We start from the raw sequence: 22,588 nt of genomic DNA, 5'->3' as shown, positions 1-22,588 counted from the left end.
GCGATGACGGTCCCGTTGGAGGCGATGTAAGTCACCAAAATCGAATCCCGTATCATACTAATAAGATGTAGCACCTTTCGCAACCAGACCGAGTCACCTCTACTTCGACTTCCTGGGGAGCTGCGCAATCGTATCTACGAGTTGGTTGTTGGCGGAAACATCATCTTCGTATCAGGTTTGCTCCAGCGACCGGAGAAAGCATTGGTCGATCTCATGACCCCTGGAGTGGCCCAAAAGAGTACCTGGACATCTGTTTCGGGTATTTTTACCATCGGTCTTGCATGTCGTCAGCTACACCGAGAAACAGCTCTCACCCAGTACACAAAGAACGTCTTCCACTTCGACGACATGCAATCTGGTCGAGCTTTCGTGAACGGTCTCACTAGTACACAGCGAGCGCTACTCACGTCTATATCCGTCAACGTCGTGGATTACTTCAGCGCAGATCCCTCATGGGACCTTATGTTAACTATGTGGAGCTCCGTGGTAGACACCGACATCGACATGTTCTTGCCCGAGCTAGAGATTGTCTATATCAGTGCACAGGACCGGACAGGCTCTTTTCGGGCGAATGAGGAAGAGGTACTTCACACAGTTGGGCGAAAGCTGAAGATCGGTACATCACGCAAGGAAGGTGTCTCGCTTATGATCCTTGATGTGTTCCGAGGAATGGAGAACCGAGATCAAGCGAAGACGATCAAACTGAGTTGGAACGGTGAGGCGTTCGTCTGATTGGTGTTTCCCTTGGCCCGACACGGCGAGACCCAGTCGCTGCAGATGGGGAATGCATTACGGATGGCCATCGGTTCTTCTCCTACATATGGAGTGCCCTCGAGATAGCCAGGCTGACAATGGGATAACTCATGATTCGATCGTGAGAACCATGCTTTATAATCTGTTCTCTGATGATCCCACGCTTCCCTTTCCATCCTACTTCCCAACCACCAGCACCGAGAGGCGTCCTCTCTTTCAATTTCACCTTTTCTAGCTCTTCGAAGGTCATAGAAGAGGACGAGTCAAATATTGCGTTAACAGCGTGCCAGAAGAGGACATCTGAGTGACTCCATGGGATATCGTAGTCATCTTCGGCGTGTATTAACGTGATGTCATAGTTTCGCTGCTTGCCGTTGACTTTGACACTGTCCAGCCGGTGAATGAGTGCTGCAAGTTTCCCTTTAGATGGAAATTTGGTGATGATAAACCGGTTCAGCAGGTTCATAAGCGGTGGAAATATTGCGAGAGGAGAGAGCAGCGGGAGGGTGTGAGCAACCTTGTACGTCTTTGTAAGCGACTCCACATCGGCGAATGGGGCGACTAAGACGACTCCCGCTAGAACAACAGGAGTAGGCTGTGAAGCCAAGTGATGAGTGAGCGATAACGCTACGGCAGTACCCATGGATTGGGCAAAGACCACAATCCTCTCTGGTGGTATACCCGCAGTATCCGTTACGAACTTGAACAAGGTAAGCGCATCAGTAAGAAGACCAGCTTCCGAAGGCCACCCAGAACTGGTACCGAAACCACGATAGTCGATAGCCAGGACATGTACGTTGGTCGATGTCGCGCTCATCGCCCTGTAACTTTGGGGCCGCCACCCGGATCCCAGTGTACCTGCTGCGCCATGCAGATAAATCACTACTTGCGCAGTAGGGTCTTTCAGTAAACGGAAGGAGATTCGGTCTTCGACATTCGCGCAGAGTCCGACTGGCTCCTCACGGAGTTGGGTTTGATGTTGGCGGTATGTCTCCAGTGGCAGAACGTGCCAAGCATGTAGAGTCTCACCATCTGGCGTCTTGAGATGGAAGGGTGTGACTTGGTTGCGCAGAAAGCCCCATTGCTCGGGTACGTTGATATCCTGATTCCAGGTTCGGGTTACTCGGTGCAGGAAGATGACGTGATCCTGTAGAGTCGGGATCGTGAGTAGCAAGACGAAGCCGAGATAGAACCCGATAAGGCCAATGAAGATTGAGAGAAGAAGCGTAAGCATGCTGGTGGCTATATATCTGGCCTATCTCAAGTTTGAAAAGTCCAGTCGCGACCAGGACGATTTGAGATTTACAGTAGCGCTAACCGATGTGGGGTAAGTGGAGCATGACGAAGAACGCCACATATTTGTGTGCGGTTCTCCATGTGATATACAATTCTCGAATGCTAGAAAGTTCACAATGTTGGTGTTGAGGACGGGTTGCAATTGCGCGTAATTGTCGTGATTTGGGGAATGACCAATCGGGCCTAGCTCAGGGTCATTGCATGTGCCGAGGTTCAGGCCAAGCACAAACCCCCAAACGCGTCAAATCCACACTCCTTCCTCCATCCCACTCCAAGATACGTTGAAAATAGAAGCGCCATACTATGCTCTGATCGCGACAGCTTTTTGATACCTGCCATGCGATCTAACTCATGCCAAGACTGATATAAGATCAGCGGCATATGTGGACAAACTCTCACAGACGCGCTGCGAATAGCTGGTATGGCAGTATCACTTCAGACATCGCTAACGACCTCGCAGCTCTGGCGCGTAATCCCATCCAAGCACAATCGTCTACGATATCAGTTTGACTCTAGACTCGGTTCACGCAACGCTAGCACATCCAATCATATCGCACACGGCATGTAGGCTGACTTCCAGGAAGAGGCAGGCACCACTGATGGCGACTCTGGCGACTGGACCGATCCCGAAACCGGTAATAGCGTAGAAGATGATGACAGCACATGCGAAAAGGTTTCCTAATTCGTCATGGGCCCTGGTAATACGGTGAATCAGGAAGTTACACATTAGAAGAAGAAGATGCATCGGTGCTTATACAGTACGCACGGTCGCAGCACGCATGCATCAAGCTTTCACGGGAACCGATATACGTCCCGTACCGATGAGGATGTTATGCGCATGCTCAACCCGAGAGCTTGGAACGTCGTTTGAGCTGACCTCCCTACTTTGCTGCTCTGTTTCTTGCAGCGTACGGATATCCTCACTATTCCTTACTCTTTACGCAGCTGAATCGGCCATCAAACTGATTGAGTATATCTAATATGGATGAGTTGCGAGGGAAAATGTGTGAGCAGCCACATGATCGGTGACCGTATTCCAAAAAAAGATTAGGCTGATGGTTGCTGACCACACCTGTGGAAGTGGCTTTACTATGTCGCTTCGAGTGTATATATGGACATTTGCATCGGCCAGCGATGGAAGGTGCGAAGTCCAACCTCAAGTTCAAGATACAGCCACAGTCGACATGGGCAACTCTGCACCGAACATGCAGCTGCCAGACGCAGCGGCCATCCTCCAGTCCGGTAACGCTACGATATATCATACAGCCTATTCGTTCCCTACTTCTGGATATCAAGTCTTCGTGTCTGTAATTCGCACCCTCCTCATACTTCTGTTTCTCTTTGTTACATACCATTGCTTTCACTACTTCACATGCGAACTTCCGCCGTTTGGCTCCGGTCTCAAAGCTCTCCCGGGTCCGCGCTCAACACTTCCTTACTTAGGTCGCGTTCACGATGTCGACCGCATGCAGGCTTGGACCTCAATGCACAAGTTCAGCAAGCAGTATGGCGGGCTGTTCGCATGTACACTTGGGGGCGAAACGCACATCTGGGTCGCAAGAGAAGATGTTGCGCAAGACTTAATGGTCAAGAACGCTGAGCTGAGTTCGGCGAGGGCAGATATTGGGTCTTTCCCAGGTGTGACACAGGACTTTTTGTACTTGCCTCTGCTCGGATACACAGGTATGTCTGCCATTACCAAGACTCTGATATGAGCTTGTCACTGACCTCCGACTTACAGATCACTTCCACCGTCAAAAAAGATTCGCAAACGCAATGATGACCCGCGCAGCTAAGAACCAATACTACGGTCACATTCAGCTTGAGATGAAGCGCTTCATGCACGAGCTCTCCCAAAAGCCAGAAGACTTCTTCACTCTCACCCATCTCTTCTGTGCTAGAATCAGCTCTCGCCTCGCGTATGGCACCGCCGATCGTTCAATAGAGCACATGATCAACGCCGGCGCCTTCATCTCCCAACTTGGCCCTTCTGGGCCCATCCCTAATCTCATGCCGTTCCTAAGATACTTCCCTGAGTGGATGGCGCCGGGTCAGCGCGGAGTGCGAGAACGCCGAGATAAGGAATCAGCGCTGTGGAAGGACGCATTCGATCTGGCAAAAGCATCCAAAGATAAGGCAATTTACACCACCGCAAGCTTGGATACCAAAGCTATTGGCTCCGATACCGACCTTCTCTTCGCTGACGAGGAGGAGGCCAAGGCTGCAGTAGGCATGCTCTGCACTGTCGCGATCTATACTATTGGCGGACCGGCGACGCTGTTCGTCATGGCTATGATCCTACATCCGGAATGGCAAGCCAAAGTGCGTCAGCAAATTGATGAGGTAGTTGGAAAGGATGAGATGGTGGACTTTAAGCACAGTCCACGGTTACCGATTTTGAGGGCAGCTATCAAGGAATGTGTGAGATGGAAGAGTACTGTTCCACTCGGTAAATTCTTTCTTCCCTTGTGTCCTCAATCCTCGAACTGTTCCAAGTTCCATACAGCATGAAGCTGACCAGTCATCAGGCGTCCCCCGCCTACTCTCGAAGAACTACACCCACTCTGGCTACCATTTTCCCCGCGGCGCCGTCGTCCACGTTCTCGACATCGCCATGGCTCAAAACCCCACCACTTATTCCTCTTCCCCTCCCTCCGTCTACGACCCCTCCCGCTGGCTCGACCCCTCGTCTCCCAATTTCAAGTCTCCACTTACCGAACACCCACGCTTGAAAGGCCATCATATCTTTGGGAGGGGCAAGAGAGTGTGTCCTGGCCAGGATCTTGCGGAGGCGGAGCTGTTGGTCTTTTGTGGGAACTTGGTCAAGAATTTTCAACTTGGGAAGAAAGATGGAGTAGAGATTGGGCCGGACCAATGGACACCGCATGTCATCGGGGGACCGTTGCCGTTCCCCTGTGAGATCAAGGCAAGAGATGATGAGAGGGCAGGAGTGGTTGACAAGTGGTGGGAAGATGTCAAAGGGCAGATGGAGGGGTAAAGAGGTTTTCGGTGTTGGAAGCGGATACGCGAGCTGTTCTTTCGATATACCATACAATCTAACCATAACCCATGATTCAACCAGTGACAATGCCCCACGTTAACCAAGTGTCGATCGTCTTCTTTCTCTCCAGCAGCCTCTCCTCTTCGCTCTCATGGTCGCCTGCTGTAATTCCTCTCCTCTCCTTTGATTCTGCTGTCTCCCTTAGTAGGGTACTACCACCATCACTCGAAAGCTCATATGAACGAAACTCCGCGTTCGACCATCCGGTGGCTAGTCATAGATGATCAGCAATCGTCAAAATGATGCAGCGTTCAAGTGGCTGCAAACCTTGTGCGCTCAATGAGCCCTTCCAGTCATCGGTGAGGAAGTGTAGGAAGCAGCCATGCGAGACCACAACAATGTTGTTCTCCGGTCTGTCTCGAAGCCATTGCCGAGCGCTTTCGGCTCTAGCGAGAAGTGAGGCACTCGTGAGCGATGCGTCAGTCTGCCATACTTGGTAAGCCTACCCTGTACTGATACTTTTTGGAATGCTGGATCAAGATTTGATGGTCCATCCGCCTACTTTCACTTACCAGCCCTCTTCTACGAGGCCGAAGTCCGCTACGGTATTCTCAAACTCTTCCTGAAGAACTTCGACATCGCTGCCAGTGTCGCAAGGTAAGTTGCTTGCTTCTTGCAACGAGGGTAAAGCCAGAACCTGAACACCCCGTGACACTTCTGGCTCAAATCCTAATAACGCGGTGTGAATTGTTCGTCGTAGGGGTGAAGCGACCACGAGCTCAACTTCGGCGTGGTACGGAAACGTTGCTGCAAGTTCGTGGCATTGGCGCTCGCCATACTGTGTGAGCGACGGATCTGGGACGTTGTGGTTGCTGTAGGACAGATTGTGGACACCCTGCGCGTGCCTGACACAATGGATAATACGCGCCACTATGCGCCGAACGGCCAGATCAGTATTTGGGCATTGCTGTTCTAGCTACGGACACTCACTCGTACACCAAAGCTGCGTGGTAGCAGAATTAATGCGATGAGGCTGAGCGAAAGATGGTGCGCAGCGGGGCTGTGCCGTCCCCCCATATCATCTCAGCCGCACCGCGCTCCCACCCGAGTACTTTCCTTCATCTCAATCTCGCCCAGACAAACCATCTTCGAGTCTTGGTGCAAACAAATGTCCAAATGGAGATCTCTGGGCCGCCTGCCAAACGTCGCAAAACCACTCCGTGTGCAGGTCATAGGCCAGTTACCAGGGCCAGCCTGGCGCGCACTCAGCAAGACGACTCCACATTACCCGCCTACACCTATCGATCTCTCAAAAAAGAAGATGAAATACGCATCTTCAAAGTCGAGAAGACAGGACCGAGCGAGTGGCAGTACGACATCGAACACACAAGATTAGCCAATGCTCCACCCTTCGAAACCGTTTCATATGTCTGGGGTCCGGACACTCGCCAGAATATCCTGTGTCTAAAAGACGGTCAGACGATACGGACCAACGATAACCTTGCTAAGGCACTGCCTTATCTCTCAGCAGAATGCAAGACTGGCTATCTCTGGATCGACCAAATCAACATCAATCAGTCTAGTACGCAAGAGCGCAATCATCAAGTCAAGATGATGGGTGATGTCTACAAGAAGGGTGAAAGAGTCATAGCTTGGTTGGGCATGGGAGCAAGACCTAGCAAACAACTTCTCGCTCTCATCACGGTAGCAAGCTACTCACTCGAACTTCGAGAAAGTATATTTCTCACAAAAGAAAAGATCATGGATCGACTTCTTCAATGTTCTCCACAAGACTTCGTCGCGATTTTAAACCTTCTCGAAAGCGCTTGGTTCTCCCGTGCATGGGTCTTTCAGGAAATTGTACTCTCAAAGCGCGCAACTTTCCTTTTAGGAGGGCTTGCCATACCTTTCTTGGCACTTGTGTGGTTATCGAAAGCTCCTTTCGTTCCAAAAACATCTGGGGTTGCACCATTGCCTCGTATAAGATCGTCCATGCTGGCTCGGGACTCGTCGCAAGACATGTCATATCATGACATCGTCTCCACGCATGGATCTCGCACTCTCTCTATAATGCATCGCAGCTGGCACAACATTTCTCATACTCGCGACGAAGATGCTATGCCCTTTGTATGGACACTCTCAAAGTTATCCCCGATGTTGCAAACCACCGACCCCAGAGACTCCGTATATGCATTTTTAGGCTTACAAAAGATCGACGACGATGCTGCACCTATCGAGACAGATTACAATTCTACCTACGAAGAGACCCTCATTAATACTGCGAAATCTATTATACGGTCGACGCAGTCTCTGAATCTGCTATCATATTGTGGACGAGAGAGAAACGACCAACTATTATCCGGGAATCTGCCGTCTTGGGTACCAGAATGGCAAGCCTCGGTCTCAACACCACTTTTCGCGCTTGGTTTTGACGGAGCTTTTCTTTCTAATGTAGATCATCACATTTGGGCTCATTCCCAAGATCAATCCGAACTACGTGTGCGGGGCGTGCGTTTCGACACGATAGATAGATGCTTCGCACCTGAATTTCGGTTTCGGTCCGCTAGCTGGTATGATGAGAACCTCAAAGACTATCTATCACTCGACCAACGACTAGAGTCTATACAAGAACATACAGCTTGTTCTCGTGAGCGCCTTCTTAGCGTTCTACTCACGCAAAGCTACCGACCTGATGTCGAGTACAAGGACTACCACGGCTTTCTAGCTCCTGAGTCCACGATGAGCCTTTTGGATGCATACGACGACTATGTGGAAAACATTGGAAAGTCTTCGGTCGTGGAAAATATCCAACATCTGCACGCGTTGCGCTTTCACACCTACCTTATCAATACCAGACAGCTCTTCTTAACAGAAGGCGGGCATCTAGGCCATGTCAACCAGCCATCTAAAGGCGACATCATCTGTACCCTAGAGGGATGCTCACATATGGTAACGTTGCGACCCTGTGAAAATCATCGTTTTACTGTTGTGGGAATTACTTTCGTAGAGAAAGAGTTATGGGACATCAATCGGCTTAATTTTTACTATACCGGTCTTCAGAAATCGACTTGGGCAAGACACGAAGGCGAAGAGTTTATCTTGATATGAACTCGCGTCAGGAAGGTCAACCACTCGTCGAACCAACGGCTTTTGTACCTAGTTATACTAGTGAACGATCACACTGGACTTCGTTCGACGTGCGGACTCATTATGTACATGTACAGTCCAAATGATGTTCGTTCTTTGTACGAGCGGACAGCCATTTCTGAGCAAAGTATATCAAAATAGTAAAGCCATTACATTAATCTCTATTCGCCAAGTTCGTAAAATCTATCATGTCCGTCTCATCAATCATACGTCAAAACTCTCTAGTAGTAAGTGTAAACAGGCGAGGCAGGAAGAGTGCCAAAGTCACCGGAGCCGAAGGGGCTGCTGGGCGAAACCTTTCCGCCATTGACATCAGAAACGCCGAACCAAGCGAGCTCACTGCACTTGCTGACAGTGATAACAGCGAATGCAGGCGCGGGCTGCGCGGTGTATCCCCAAGAGACGGTCAGATCAGTACCGCACGACTGGTTGGACCAGCTCTCGGTAGCAGCGTTGGCGCCGGGCATGCGGATAACAGTGCAGTGCTCGGTCTTGCCATCCGCGGTGAAGTCGAAGTTGTAGTCGCAACCCGAGTTTCCGTCGATGCAGTAGCGGCTTAGGTTCGAGACGGTCCATGTCTTGCCCTCAACGGGTTTGGGGCTGGAGTTTGGTGTTCCGGTTACCGCAGGGCAAGGGGCAGCAGTTGGTGTAGGGACAGCGGCTGGTTGAGATCCAGCAGAGGGCGTAGGGCATGATCCTGGGTGGGCAGGGTTGCAACCTCCTGGAATGCCAGAGATGGACGAAAAGGTGGCAGCTGGAGCAGAGGTTGGTGTAGGGCACGATCCGGGGTGAGCTGGATTGCAGCCGCCGGGGATACCGGAGATAGAAGAGAAGGCCGCCGCTGAAGTAGCTGTTGAGGTCGTCTTTGGGAGGAGGGCGATTTGGGATGAGCACCATTCGCGGATGCGCGCGGCGTCCTCACCGTAGCAAGCGGTCCGGTCGCATGAGCAGATGACTTCAGCAGTTCCTGCGGCGACGCACGAGTCGTAGGCGATTGTGCATTTGTCCTCGCGCATGCGGAGAGTGGGAGATGCTGATGCAGCGGATGCTAAGATCAACGCGATGGCGGCAGATCTGGCGAGCATGTTGGCGAGAATGTCTTTTGGGTCTTGAGTGAAGTGGAAATGTATAGTGTGTGTTGAGGAGATGCTGGTAGTTGTTGTTGGCTGTTGATGGATGATGAGGATGCAAACAACTGGACATGCGATGGCTGGACTATATATCTTTCATGTACATGGCCACCACGATGTCATCCTAACTGTTGGTAGTAACGGAGTGTGATCGGATATACGGAGGAGGAACAGCTGATCACGTCCTTGCTTAGCCCTGGTGCCATGTTGTGGCTCTCGTAAGGCTCTCGGAGAGGCGATTCGAATCTCATTGGCTCGCGAGCGGGACTTCCACGACGTTCGGCTCTTGTTGCGCCGCAATACGAGGCTCAGTCGCATGATATGACGATATTGCGCTTAACACGAGCGACGTTTTCTGGTTAAGGGTCTTTTTCGATAGTTCGGATGCATCCCGGCGAGGCTTGATGGGCAGCTAACGACTAGCCGCTCCATTATTAGCAGCCAACTATAGAATAGCACCTGTCAATCGAGCTTGACGAAGCTTGAAAAGTAATCGCTTCGGCTGTCATCCGAGCAGCGGTGACAAAATAGGACGAAGTTGCAAGGTAAAACTACATTTGATGTTACTTTGGGGATGCACGTACTGTCTACCCGGGTAGTCCCATGTGCCGAATACGATGTGGCCGGAAGATTTGTGAGTTTGTGACGTGGTTTTCGGCTAGCTGATCGTCTCCATGAAAACAAATCCCCGCGTCCGGACACTCCGCTTCCAGACCATCACGAACGGCGCTTCGTTGTTGTCGCATGCCCCGGCGGCCGCGATTTGGAACGTGCTGGAGGGCGAGGCTGAGCTGGCACAGTCGGTGTGTGCAAGTGGTAGTCCAGATCCTAGTCGCCAAAGGCAGGTTCTGCTAAGCTTTGCGCGACAATGGCATCGAGCCTCGTGCACTTTCGTCCCTGGTTGAAATCCCGTCGCAGCTTCTCGTCTCTGTCTTTCCTGCTATGGTGGATGACTCAAAGTTCGTGAAACGGCGCTGCAAGCAAATCGTCGGCGACATAGCATTCAGCGCATGCGTTGTAGCAAAAAGTGACATTTTTCACAATGAGTCGTTCCGTTTCGCAACGACGTGATGTGGTGCCATTGAACAAGAATAACATCGAGAGCTCCAGCCTCACACTCAGGACAGTCGCACTATATCGCATCGATCCTAGCGCCACCATTAGCGCAACGCCATGCCGCTCCCGTAACCCGCAATCGTCATCACCAAGACCAAGGGATGACCATAGACAGCAAACAACGCGCTGCCAACGTCCACAGACACTCGAGATAGACCCACCATTATATGCAAAGCCTTACATGATGGCTGCCGCTGCTCCCGAATCCGCCGACGTGACTGGCGCACGTAAACTGCCCACAGCCGATGAGTTGTCGGAAGCGCTCAAAGTTGATGTATACGATCGCGAAGGCAAGACGAAGACATTGGGTGAACTGGTCAAAGGCCAGAGGACTGTACTGGTGTTCACTCGGCATTTCTGTGAGTGCTGTCCAATCGCAGGGTTCATGTGCTACTACACTCGCATCATCTCGATCAGAAGGGTAGTGGAAGAACAGGATGCGTGAAGGATGCTAACATCGACAGGGTGCTTGAACTGCCAAGCGTATGTCCGCTGCATCAGCGAATCTATACCGCCATCGAACCTCCCTTCCAATACTCAGAGTAAGCATTAACTGTGTGGAGTCATTATACATTCATCTAACAAATAGTGTCCAGTTCTCATCATAGGATGCGGCTCCTACCAACCCATCGACACCTATGCTGCCAACTCTTCTTCCAAATACCCCATCTACACTGACCCAAGCCTTCGACTGCACAAGCTTTTCCAGTTCAAGTCTAATCTAGCTGAAGGCAAGGCCGGTGATGAACAGCGAGACTACATGCGCAACGCGGGTAGCACCATGTCCAGAATCTTCGGGGGCATCAAGGGCGCGTTGGGGAACCTGCAGCATGTGAACTCTGTGGGACCGAAGGCATTGAATGGTGGTGAGGTGGTTCTATCAGCCGGTGAGTATAGTTAGATATTAATACTCCGTTTCGCAGTCGCAGTGCTAACGGAAAGAATGTTTAGATGGCGAATGCGAGTACATGTACCGCATGCAGAACACGGTTGATCACACCAACATCTCAGAGCTTGCGAAGCTGGTTGGAGCTGAGTATACCCCATTGAGCAGCGAAGAGGGTAAAGAGCAGGCTGGCAATGGCCCAACGTCGTAGTTCTCTACAGTTGACATGTGCGCGGTGTTTCCAGGAGTTGCTCTAGTCGAAATTTCACAAAGTCCAACACGTTTTCTAATCATCTGATGCGTTCATGAGGATCGTTGTACTGAATCAATTTGTTGACATCATGAGTAGCCTAACTATCCGCGTAGCACAGCTAAGGTCTCTTCAGTGTTCTTGGGCGTGATCCATCCATGATCGAATCGATCCTTCGCATCGAAGTATTCGAGTCTCATTTTATCCTCCTCGATTAGCCATTCCAAAGCCTCAAGCGGAGTTTCACCCGCATCATTCCTCGCATCACGCAGTTCAGGCCAGCGGGCAACCATAGAAGCTGCACTTTGGTACATCCCACTGAGAGCAACAATGTGCAGGAGGTTGCCACCTGAAGAGTGTAGGACAACCCCATAAACCTCTTCCGTGCTCATCTCACTATTTAGCGTCCAGCTTTTCGCGGAACATGTAGTCTAGAGATGCAAGGACGTCAACAACAATGTTCATAAAGTCCTCGGTACCTTTAGATAGCTGTAAAGGCGAAGGATCAAAATCATCTGCTGCGGGTAGGCAATAGCATAGATAACTAGCGTCGCTCAACAAGGCGAAGAATTTCGTGTTACCCACACGTCAGAATCCCAGATCGCGAAATCTCTGTTCTTAATCATCGTAAAAGATGCAAGGAGTCAACCCCTTTGCAGTACTTTCCCATAAATTAACAAACGCATACACAGGCTTCTTAAAGTAATCTAAGAATCCTTCCAGTACCTTTCGCATAATGCGTGCGCTTCCACCGTAGCATCGAGCAGCATAATTTGTAGTAGTACCGTTAAGTAGAAGGAGAAGACCAGTGTCTAGCTCCAATCCCCAGATGCCAGACCCCTTCTTAACGATGTACTCTTTGTATTCCTCTCTCAAGTAACCGTAGCGATTGAATAGCTTGAAAGCGAGTTCTTTAATCGGGCCCAGGGTGGCGAAATAATTTATCTAGCGATAAAAGTCGGACATTTAAGTGCGGTCGATAAGATACCCAGGCTAGAGATCGAAGTCAACGCTCGTTGGCCCGTTGCGAATAAACTTTAGCCCATCTTCTTCTCCTAAACCTGAAAATAGTGTTAGCCAGTGCTTGTATCCATATTTAGTGGCGTTAAACAATGGTTCGTAATAGAAGCTCGTGAATTACAAGGAAATCCCAACACCAAATCGTCAACAACAATTTCAACGAAAGTTTCAGAAATCCCAGTTTTATGCGTAATTGCAGTTCTATCCTGTGTATAACAGTTATATATATCTTCAGACCATAGATGCAGCCCCTACACTTCGCTACCCGCGTTTCTACATGTTGTGGTTGCTCCACGTCGTCGCTGCAAAAGTTGAACAAGCGAACTTACCAATGACATCGTATCCAGCGCAGGACGTAACTTGATGAAAGGCGGAGTAGTTTTGAGACATTTCGCACAACCAGCTTCGTCGGACCGTGAAGTATTGAGGTTTTCAGATGGTGGATGGGCAAGAGGTTGGAGTGAAGGAGCAGGGTGAAGAAAGAGGCAGCGACAGGAGAAGAAGCAGGTAAACCCTTATCAACCCCGCACAAAGAAGCTTGACTAATAGAGTCTAGGTTATACTGCGACGTGTCAATCTCGGTACTTCTGCGCGCTCAGTCAGGCCATGAGTGACGCTTCAGCGGCACGGCATCAAGCAAGATCAGACCTGGAGTCGGTCCACACATAACTCCGGCACACCAAAATGTGATCGAATGTTCTTTGGAACCTTTCTTAGCCCACGAAAGCCTGCGTTGACTAGCAAGCTATCACTTCCACCTCCCGGTTCACCACCAACGAGCAGCCAAGACTGGCCAATCACCAAAATCCCAGCCCCAATAAATGCACAGCTAGTATTTAGTCGACTTTACTTCTCAACTAATTCGAACAGTAGTACATTTCAGTATGCATGACTTTGATTCCATCATGCCGAATGACTTTCACGCCTGCGTCCCGGACAAGTGGTTTGATGGAAGACATGACGAGATCCCAACAAGTGTGCACATCACAAGAACAATCAAAAGCTGTGTTGAGTTGATTGGAACAAAATGCATTGACAAATTCATGGGTATATCTCTATCTAACATATCAGTAGTCTATAGGAAATCATTACTCCAGTTGCACATCTATATCTCCAGCCCACCAGCAAACGGATCTCTCGCATCACTCCGCATCTTCGCAACCTCTTCATGCTCCCTCCTCAACGCCCTCCAATCAAACTTCTCAAACGCAAAACTCCACGTCTTCTCTGCCACACTCAACATCCACTTGCTCATCGGACCAACATCGTCACCGTGGAAGCTCTTCCTTCCCACATGTTGGACCAGACTGGGTGTGACTGCATATCTCAGCTCGTTGCGTTCGTTGGCAAAGTCCTCTGTTATGACGTCCATGTATCCTAGATGGCGTTCTTTGAAGTACTCGACGAGTTCGCCGGCTTTGACGTTGGGGAAGACGAAGGCTTGACTGCAGCAAGCGAAGCGCGGCATCTCGTGGACGCCGACGGCCATGGGCTGGACGGTGATGCGGCCGAGGCCGAAGTATATGAGGATGAGAAGGGCGAGTGTGGTGTACATGGCGAAGAAAGTGCGGCGGGTCATGAGGGCGAGGGTGAGTTTAGTGGTGGGTTGTGCGAAGCGGAGGAAGAGGATGACGACCGTGGGTACGAGGGCCACGTAGACTGAGTTCTTCAAGTACGTCTTCCACTCCTCGGCGTTCCAGCCGAGAAACTCTTCGGTGTAGAAGAGGCGTAGGTAGAGGAAGTCGGGTTTCGCGCGCTGTAAGGCGGCTTGTTGCTCGGCTTCGTGGATGGCGCCGAGGGTACGGTGGTACCAGCCGTCCATGGCTACGGTGTCGTCTTCGAAAAGAGCAACATAGGGTGTATATTGTTCCGTACATTTGTTCAACAGGTATTGGTAGTCGAACAAACCCTTCTCGATATAGTTGTTTCGTGCCTCCATTATCCGAATGTACTGCATGCGGTCGTAGCCGTATCCGTAGGTCAATACCTCGTCGGCAAGACCAGATAGCCACTCCTCGTTGTACGCAGGGTGTGCCCCGGGGTTCGAGTGGGGTATGAAGACGATGAGGTATATCTCCTGTCGCTCTTCAGGCGTAAGTCCTTCAAGTAGAGAGCCCACAGCATCCGGCAGATACTGAGCACCGTCGCGCTGGTAAGAAGATATGCCCACACATAGTTTCCGCTGCTTCTCGGGGCCGGCCTTGGTTACGTTTGCGGGGTTGTAGGACTCGACGAAGGACTCGGCCTGCTGGCGTCTGACGGCGGAATAGCGGGGAGTATAGCCTTTGCGCGGGTTGAAGAAGATGGAGGTAGGATCGCGTGCGGATATCGAGTTGATGGTGTAGAAGAAGCTAACAGCGACGAAGACGGCGATGCCTATGACCAGGCGGGAAGGCGAGAAATGCATAATGTGCGACTAGACTGTAAACGAGAGTGAATATGCTCCAAGGGTATTATCGCATCGCTAATCGAAGGGTGGAAGTGGAAACGAAAGCAACGCCGGAAGGCAGGTCATGTCATCGTCAGTGGCAGTGTCGTGGTTGACAAACAAGAAAAGGTGGAGGGAGAAAAAAAGATAGGAGCGACGACGCGCGCTCAAGATGAGGCGGGCTTGAGCGGCCTGAGCTGAGCTCCACCAAAACGGCGGATCTTGCCTTACGAGGATCTGCCGTAGCTGACCAGTGACCAGTAACCAGTAACCAAGAAGATAAAATTAGCAGACCAGCATGCGCGTGGGTCGGTGCTTGGTACTCAGGGCGATGACGGGGCGCGCAAGATTGCCATGCCTGTAGTCGCGATCACGAGAAATGAAGCCCATTAATGCCGGGTCAATAGGGGGAATCCGTGATCAAAAAGTATGGAAGATTCCATGCCACTCGGCGGTTTCGGCGGTATCAGTGAATGAGGCCGTGAGCGACAACCACGGTGTCAGCTTCTTCTCTTCGTTTGTGAGGATAGGAGAAGGAGAGAGATAAAAGGTTGAGGAGCGACGGTCTGGACAGAACTATGTGCTTCCCGCGTGTTTAGCGTGACTGTTGACAGTGACAGCGACTTGACAGACGGTGGCAACTCCGCCTCCCCCGTGCCAATTTGGAGAAGTTTCCAAAGGCTGGCTACACCATACGGTTGGTTTTGCAATCACGATTAGATTGGCGAGGGCCTATATGATCGCTCGGTTCCTTCCCACCATCTAGCATACGGGACGAACGTTCCTTCCGACAGTTAACGGGTCAAAATCAATAGTCGCTCCAACACGTGCGCAGGCGTGTTGGCGCGCGCCACAGCCGAAGTGGCGCGATGACGAGCCCGGAACATGGCCGTATCTGATGCCATCTGCGCATGCATCGCATTGAGTCACCATCCCATCGTCGCTGCTTTGTCAACATTCTTGCAGGGCTTGTAGCACTCAGCCCTTTGTTTGATCCAGTCATAGCCGTTTGACTCACCTGCCTTGATCCCCGCTTACCCTGGAGTCACTCATATAGCGTACCAGCGCCAGCACCAGGCAGCTTCCGGCTCCACGCGCAGCAGCAGCAACCGTCGTCGGTGCCATGCCCAAGAAGCACACGCCCTCGTACACAACAGCAAAACCGTCTTACGTCCACCCATCGCTACAGAGTTCGCGTGCCCCCGCATCCTCATCCTCGTCGTCTGAACCCCAAACCGTCAACCAGCGCATCCAGCAGCTGCGTCGCGAACAAGCTCCGAGAGCAACGCCCGAACAGCGCGATGAGCTCACCTCGGTAGTAAGCAGTCGTACCGTCCCGCTAGAGCTGCGGCGCATCCTGCACATACCCGAAGTTAATGCTCCCAAACCAAAGGCGAATACACGCACGCGAAGGGTCATGGGTGGTGTGAGACCCCCACCAGGCCCCGCGGCGCCTAGCAGCTGGTTGCAGACGAGTCGACATGCGCCAGCGTATATGAAGAAGAAGAAGGCCGAGTCAGAGAAGGGCGCCGTGAGGTTTGCCACGCTGGCTAGGGTCACAAACGAGGAATTGAAGGTAAGATGCTCCCCAGCACGTCACTTCAATCGATGGGGAAACTGAACATCGTGGAGTCTTCAATGGCGTAGAAGAATCCAGTCTCGAAGGTCTAGCGTCAACGTAGGCTCCTGGGTGTTCAGTTTCTTCGTCGTGGGAGGTGGCGTGCTAGCACATCTGGTCTTCCAGGCTTAACAATTCAGGCTTCTTACTCATGACAGCGCCTACCACCGCCGCGAAGCCTCGTCCACCAATGTCTCCGGACGTTTGCGCAACATTGGGAGGAGCTCTCCGAGTACGAACAACACTACATTCCATCGCTACCGATATCGCTAAAAGAAGCGCTACTGAGCTATCTCACACTATATGGGCAGGGAGGTTTGGACTTCAAGTCGCTCAAGATCCTGTTCCAGGATGAAGAGGGGACCGGTACAGCTGGTTGGGAGGAAGTGCAATTCCTCGACCTCAGCGGACTCTTGAGCGAACGCTTCAAGATCACTGATCTTGGAAAATGCGTCAAGCGTCCTGTTTCCAGTGCTATAACGACTGTAGACCTCGCTTCGCTCCGCGTAACGGACGACGTCGCCGACTCCTGGGAAGAGGAAATACAAGAAAGTCCAACGGCACCCTTGGTACCAGCAATGAAGCTCCAGACTCCCTACTTCAGCAACCTGAGCCGGCTTTCCCTTGCGAAACCTGGGCAATGGGCTTCATGGCCCGACTTACTTCGTATCTCGCCCAACCTCAACAAGATCACACATCTTTCGCTCGCGCACTGGCCACGGCCTTCGATGACACCCAACGCAAACACCACATCTATGATATCAAAACACACGAGCGTATCACTGGGCGGATCGCACTTCTACTCCGACCTCGATGACGACTGGCACGAAGCCACCAACATCCTCCGCCGCTTCTCCAAAGACACATACTCGCTACAATGGCTCGATCTAGAAGGCTGCAACTGGCTCAAAGCCCTCACATCGCACCCCGGTCGCACGCCAACAGACATAAACGGAAACACGGAAGAATGGAGCACGCAGAACGGCATCCCAGGACCAGATTGGAATGATGCCTGGCGCCGCATAACATACATCAACTTTTTCCAAGGTTGGATCCCAAGCGATAACCAGAGTCTGCAGAATATGCCCGCGGGTATCGTGCCTGTGCAATTACTCCGCTGGCTCAGAGATAACAGGGACAAAGAAGCCTGGCGTTTGAACCCAAACGAGACGGGCCATGCCGTGGCGGAATGGGTGAACAGAGAGAAAGTGGCCAGGCTGGTAGGGATGGAAATCCAGGGCGTGCGCAAGCGAGGAGAAGGAGCCTGGTGTCGGATTGACTTTGGATGGGGAGGCTCCGATGAGAAAGCTGTATGAGCACTCATGCAAGGATAAAGCTGAACGCCTGAGCCAACATTGACGTTGGGTCATCTACTTCCATTAGTTCGAAGCAGTAACCCGTTGAAAAACCCAACTCGTCGATTCTCCTGAACCCCTTTACCCATCATCGATATGTTTGTTGAGAAACTACTGTACGATACTTCTCGTATCTCTAAGATGAGGCTAATGGAAACCGTAAATCCACTTTTTGTACTACCCAACTCGCTAACGCAGGTACGTTAGGTAGGGATCTAGATGGGTATGTGCAGCGGTGTAAGCATAGCGCTACTTGATAAGACTTATTGCTTGGTGAGATTATAATACACAGTCGTGATGTTGGAGTGAGCGATACGAAGATTGGAGCTGGGGAGTGCTGGTAAAGATAGTCTTGCACAGCCAGTGATGCTATTCATAGGTAGCGGATTAGGCGGTGGATCATTGTGCCGAAACGGATCTGAATATGGACACTAATCTTCGCATTCTATGCGAAGCCTTAAGATCGCCCAACTATATGCGAAGCCCAGCGATATGTAGCAGGACAAACAACATCGTTCACCAGCATTGCCAGTCCGGAAGTTGACGTTGTGAAGCGCAATACATTATAGTTTCAGGCACAGTTAGCTCCCAGACGTTGTGTTTTGCTTCTCCCGCCTCAGAAACCGTCAGCCCTGCACGGCATCAACGGCAGTGGTGCGCGCGGCTGTTTGCTTTTCCAACCTGAGCGCGGGTGTGCCTAGCCGAGAAACGGGTGCGTTTCGGTTGAAGGTTGTTCCCGGCGGCGGGTATCTGAAACTATGACACGTGAGACTGTAACGTTTTGCGCTGACAAGAGTTGGACGTGAAGAAGCTGACGCGTACGGGTAGCGAGTGACCGACGATGAATTTGAGGTATGAAGAGTAATCGTGGGGTTTGTGTAGAAGACTAAGGGTCGGAGGTTTTAGTGGGCATTGACACGGTTGCAAAGCAACATACTTTACGTTGTTACTTTTGCGCAGCCGTTATTCCAGGGATCCCGCTGGATCGCCATGGAGGGCTGTCGTCATGCCTCGGTGCAAGCCTCTGCGATCGAGAGTGAATCGTAGAGCCGTCGGACCGTTGTTCATGAGAGGGAGGCGTGTTAGTTTGTAAGATAGACGATGACAAGCGATCTGTATAGTATAGATATCGCGGGGTACTGTCACATCGACATGCTATTCGAGGATCTTGCAGCAACCTCGTATACGCAACGGTCTTGTCGCTCAATATGAAACATAGCCGTGTCTTGTAGGACGGCAGCTGCCCTTCTCACTCTGCATCTGATCTCAAGTCGGAAGAATTGCAATACTCGGATCAATGGCGGGGCATTGCTAGTACACCAAGCCGCGCGGGCGGGGAGGGCGGATCCGAGATAGAGTGTCGATGACGTTGCGATGGATGAGGAAGCTGCGGCTTCATCGTCGCGATAAGACACCGTTCGAGACTTCCACCAGTAAGCGTGGCATGTGCAGAAGCGTGCTGTAGTCGATGAGCTTAGGCAGATAGGTCCCAGAGCAAGCGGAAGCGCAGTGCTGCAGCTGCAGCTGTCTGGAAGCTGAGAGGCCAGCCAACGATGTTGGAGCGGCAGCAGCTGGACACAATGACGCGGGAGGGCTACGCTCCAAGAGGTAGGACGCGGCGTTTCACCTAGCTCTTTCCGAGCCTGGAGCCAACGCGCGTCAACGCGACAATGAATCGAAGACGGGCCAGAGTCAAGCGTTGGGGATTAATGGGTGTAACGATCGTACACCTGAAAGAGGCGTTCGTCGCCGTTGCCATGCATCTCGTCGTCGCAGCCAAGCTGGGTGTGGGGATTCGAGGCTGACGAGGTGCGAAGAGGTATACCTGTCATTCCCAGGCTCTCCACCCGGCATGCACGAGAGGCGTGGGAAGTGCGTGAGAGATCGTCACAGCGTCGTAATTCAACCAGGTTTATTCCTACAGGCGACTCGGTGCGCCAACTGATTTGGAACAAGCTTTGCCGCGATGTTGAGTCGGCCATGGAACATTCGCCGGCGACAGGCACGCTAGCCTCTTAGCGCGCCTGCGAACGTGAAACTCGCAGACCCCCTGCTTGGCTTTGGCCCTTTGGAGGTTCTTTCAAAAAGCCCGTGGTATCGCCGCCGCCGCCCATGCTCTCAGTAGCCTCTACAGCTTTCACCGTTCTCCATGTCGTTCGTTCCTCCCTCGTGTCCGTGAATTGCGCGTTCCACCTCTCATTTCCTTCTCACGACCGCAACCACTAGCCCCTTCACCCGCCAGGTCAAGACTGCCCGAAGCAGCGCGCCGGCCTTCACTCTGTACCCCCAAGCCCAGCCAGGGCGTCTGCTTTGATAGTATATCTTCCCACCTAGGCCCTATCGAGTTCCACCTGTGCCCGCCGTTTCCACCACCGAGGACGCCCCTCCTCATTATTCGCCTGGCTCTTCAACCGCGCCCGCCACCATGCTTACCTTCAAGAAGGCCCTCGTGCTTTCCCTGGCCTGTCTAACGCTATTCTTCATCTTCAAGTCGCAGCACCACGGTAGCACAACCCCCAACTTCCGCAATGCAAAGGAAATGCCCCGGCCCACTGCCTGGGTGAACCCGGCGGACAGAGAACGCACAAAGGCCAAGGAGCAGCAGTCGAAAGAGGCGCAAAAGGCAACGGAAAAGGCAGACAAGACCTTTGACACTCCCAATGTGCCCGCGCGCAAGAAGCCCAAAACCCAGGTCAGCATGGACGAGCTGAGAGAGCGCCCGCTCAAAGACCAGCTCGAGTACCAGTTTCCCTACGACGTCGACGCGAAGACACCCGCATACATTTGGCAGACGTGGAAGTACACACCGGCGCAGGGTCAGTTTGACGAGATGTTCCGCGAGCCAGAGGCCAGCTGGAGCATACACCACCCGTCTTTCGTCCACGAGGTTATCACCGACGATGTCGCGGTACACCTGATCAGACACCTCTACTCCTCCGTCCCCGAGGTTATCGAAGCCTACAACGCCCTCCCCGTGCCTGTCCTGAAAGCCGACTTCTTCCGCTACCTGATTCTTCTCGCTCGTGGCGGCATCTACTCGGATATTGACACTTCGGCACTGAAGCCCGCGTCAGACTGGATACCTTCCGATGTGCCCGCAAACAGCTACGGAATGGTAATTGGCATTGAGGCTGACCCAGATCGTCCAGACTGGGCTCAGTGGTACTCTCGTCGTGTTCAGTTCTGCCAGTGGACCATTCAGTCCAAGCCAGGCCACCCTGTTCTCGTCGACGTTGTCGCGAACATCACACAGGAGACACTCGACCGCAAACGCGCCGGCAAACTCAGCAAGGACTACAAGGGCATAGTTGAATTCACTGGGCCCGCTGTCTGGACCGACACCATCTTCAACTACTTCAACAACCCCGACTACTTTGACATGAGCACGAGCAAGGGCAACATTACGTGGGAGAACTTCACTGGCATGAAGGCGCCCAAAAAGGTTGGCGACGTCATTGTGCTGCCTATCACCAGTTTCAGCCCCGGCATTAAGACTATGGGCGCTGGCGAGGATGACGACCCAATGGCTTATGTCAAGCACAACTTTGAAGGTACGTGACAATCTTTTCTTATCGCGCCTTATGAGTGCCGTGCTACGCTGCACGGTACCACGTGGAACGATACGTCGGGCCGCGAGCATCCTTCCATCACACCCGTCTCGAGTCCCTGGTTTCCTCAATACTGACTAGTAACAGGCACCTGGAAACCCGAAAGCGAGCGTCACATTGGCGAGACCTTCAGCTGAACGAATCACGACTACGAATCGTCTGTACCGAGCTCGCCAACTACATAATCGTATACGCATACAGTGCATATTACACCGGGTCGGGAAAGGAATGGACGGCAGAAGGCGACGCGACGGGCCGGATAATGCCGTGTCGCGTCCGAGGCAACACATTCTCGGAGGCTTACAAGCCACCGGCTTGCGTACACGCTCATCAGCGAGCTGCAGCTGGGGCGTCAGTATCGCAACTTATCTGCCACCTCGATGTTTTCAAGGAAAGTGGCGAGAACAAGGGCACGAAAAACTTGTTGGGCTGGGCCAACACTTCCATATCGGCTTCAAGCGCTGAAGTACGAAAAGTTTCTGTTTTGACGTTTCATCGGCTGCATTACTACTTGGCGTCCGACAGCGTTCCTTCCTCTCTATCAAGCGAGAGGCGTTTGGAGGGGATCATTTCAGCAGCACTACCTTTATACATATTGCACGACGAATTCAAGATCAATTACTTCATTCAATCATCCAAGAGCTAATTCGTCATATCATAACGCCAATCTGGCGCTTTCCACTGTCGTACAATGACCGCCGAAGCAACAAGACAAAAGGAAACTTCCATGGGGTATCACTTCCAAACCGTCGACATCCGCTCACACACCACCGCCCTTGAGCATCACCGCCTATCGCTCCCAAGCAGCCCTCCGACTTTCCCAATCATGCTCAGTACACTGCCACCCAACGTCGGCCTCCTCTCCACCTCCTTCTCCCGCGCATACCTCCTCTTATACTCCCTCTCCGTCTCCGGATCCAGCTCGCCATAATGCTGATCATGATGCCTATGGTGCTCGTCCTCGTACTTGTCTTCGCCGT

General features: G+C 52.0%; 8 protein-coding genes across 8 annotated transcripts; 5 read left to right on the top strand and 3 right to left on the bottom strand.

The window, feature by feature from the left end:
- Window positions 1-3: 3 nt before the first annotated feature.
- On the top strand, window positions 4-732 carry J4E88_009787 (uncharacterized protein; the record flags this gene model as incomplete). The annotated part of the gene is made up of 2 exons (XM_049403386.1): window positions 4-26; window positions 72-732. 2 exons carry the CDS (start codon window positions 4-6, stop codon window positions 730-732), a joined length of 684 nt encoding a protein of 227 aa, XP_049250820.1.
- An 82-nt stretch (window positions 733-814) lies between these two features.
- Window positions 815-1,987, bottom strand: J4E88_009786 (uncharacterized protein; the record flags this gene model as incomplete). Its single annotated transcript, XM_049403385.1, has 1 exon — window positions 815-1,987. The coding sequence occupies one exon, from the start codon at window positions 1,985-1,987 to the stop codon at window positions 815-817; it is 1,173 nt and encodes a 390-aa protein (XP_049250819.1).
- Window positions 1,988-3,233: 1,246 nt separating this feature from the next.
- Window positions 3,234-6,860, top strand: J4E88_009785 (uncharacterized protein; the record flags this gene model as incomplete). The annotated part of the gene is made up of 7 exons (XM_049403384.1): window positions 3,234-3,291; window positions 3,493-3,732; window positions 3,791-4,498; window positions 4,578-4,964; window positions 5,626-5,707; window positions 6,298-6,754; window positions 6,804-6,860. The coding sequence occupies 7 exons, from the start codon at window positions 3,234-3,236 to the stop codon at window positions 6,858-6,860; spliced, it is 1,989 nt and encodes a 662-aa protein (XP_049250818.1).
- A 1,558-nt stretch (window positions 6,861-8,418) lies between these two features.
- Window positions 8,419-9,282, bottom strand: J4E88_009784 (uncharacterized protein; the record flags this gene model as incomplete). Its single annotated transcript, XM_049403383.1, has 1 exon — window positions 8,419-9,282. One exon carries the CDS (start codon window positions 9,280-9,282, stop codon window positions 8,419-8,421), a length of 864 nt encoding a protein of 287 aa, XP_049250817.1.
- Window positions 9,283-10,627: 1,345 nt separating this feature from the next.
- On the top strand, window positions 10,628-11,540 carry J4E88_009783 (uncharacterized protein; the record flags this gene model as incomplete). Its single annotated transcript, XM_049403382.1, has 4 exons — window positions 10,628-10,802; window positions 10,908-10,985; window positions 11,040-11,330; window positions 11,395-11,540. 4 exons carry the CDS (start codon window positions 10,628-10,630, stop codon window positions 11,538-11,540), a joined length of 690 nt encoding a protein of 229 aa, XP_049250816.1.
- Window positions 11,541-13,704: 2,164 nt separating this feature from the next.
- Window positions 13,705-15,006, bottom strand: J4E88_009782 (uncharacterized protein; the record flags this gene model as incomplete). Its single annotated transcript, XM_049403381.1, has 1 exon — window positions 13,705-15,006. One exon carries the CDS (start codon window positions 15,004-15,006, stop codon window positions 13,705-13,707), a length of 1,302 nt encoding a protein of 433 aa, XP_049250815.1.
- Window positions 15,007-16,150: 1,144 nt separating this feature from the next.
- On the top strand, window positions 16,151-17,961 carry J4E88_009781 (uncharacterized protein; the record flags this gene model as incomplete). The annotated part of the gene is made up of 2 exons (XM_049403380.1): window positions 16,151-16,603; window positions 16,804-17,961. The coding sequence occupies 2 exons, from the start codon at window positions 16,151-16,153 to the stop codon at window positions 17,959-17,961; spliced, it is 1,611 nt and encodes a 536-aa protein (XP_049250814.1).
- Window positions 17,962-20,425: 2,464 nt separating this feature from the next.
- On the top strand, window positions 20,426-21,745 carry J4E88_009780 (uncharacterized protein; the record flags this gene model as incomplete). The annotated part of the gene is made up of 2 exons (XM_049403379.1): window positions 20,426-21,551; window positions 21,696-21,745. The coding sequence occupies 2 exons, from the start codon at window positions 20,426-20,428 to the stop codon at window positions 21,743-21,745; spliced, it is 1,176 nt and encodes a 391-aa protein (XP_049250813.1).
- Between the last annotated feature and the right edge of the window lie 843 nt (window positions 21,746-22,588).

This window comes from Alternaria novae-zelandiae (assembly GCF_023758075.1).
Source record: "Alternaria novae-zelandiae strain BMP 2774 chromosome Unknown scaffold_26, whole genome shotgun sequence".
In the NCBI taxonomy this organism is placed as follows: Eukaryota; Fungi; Ascomycota; class Dothideomycetes; order Pleosporales; family Pleosporaceae; genus Alternaria; species Alternaria novae-zelandiae.
The sequence above is the reverse complement of the archived record's forward strand: the minus strand, read 5'-3'. Positions and strand labels throughout refer to the sequence as shown.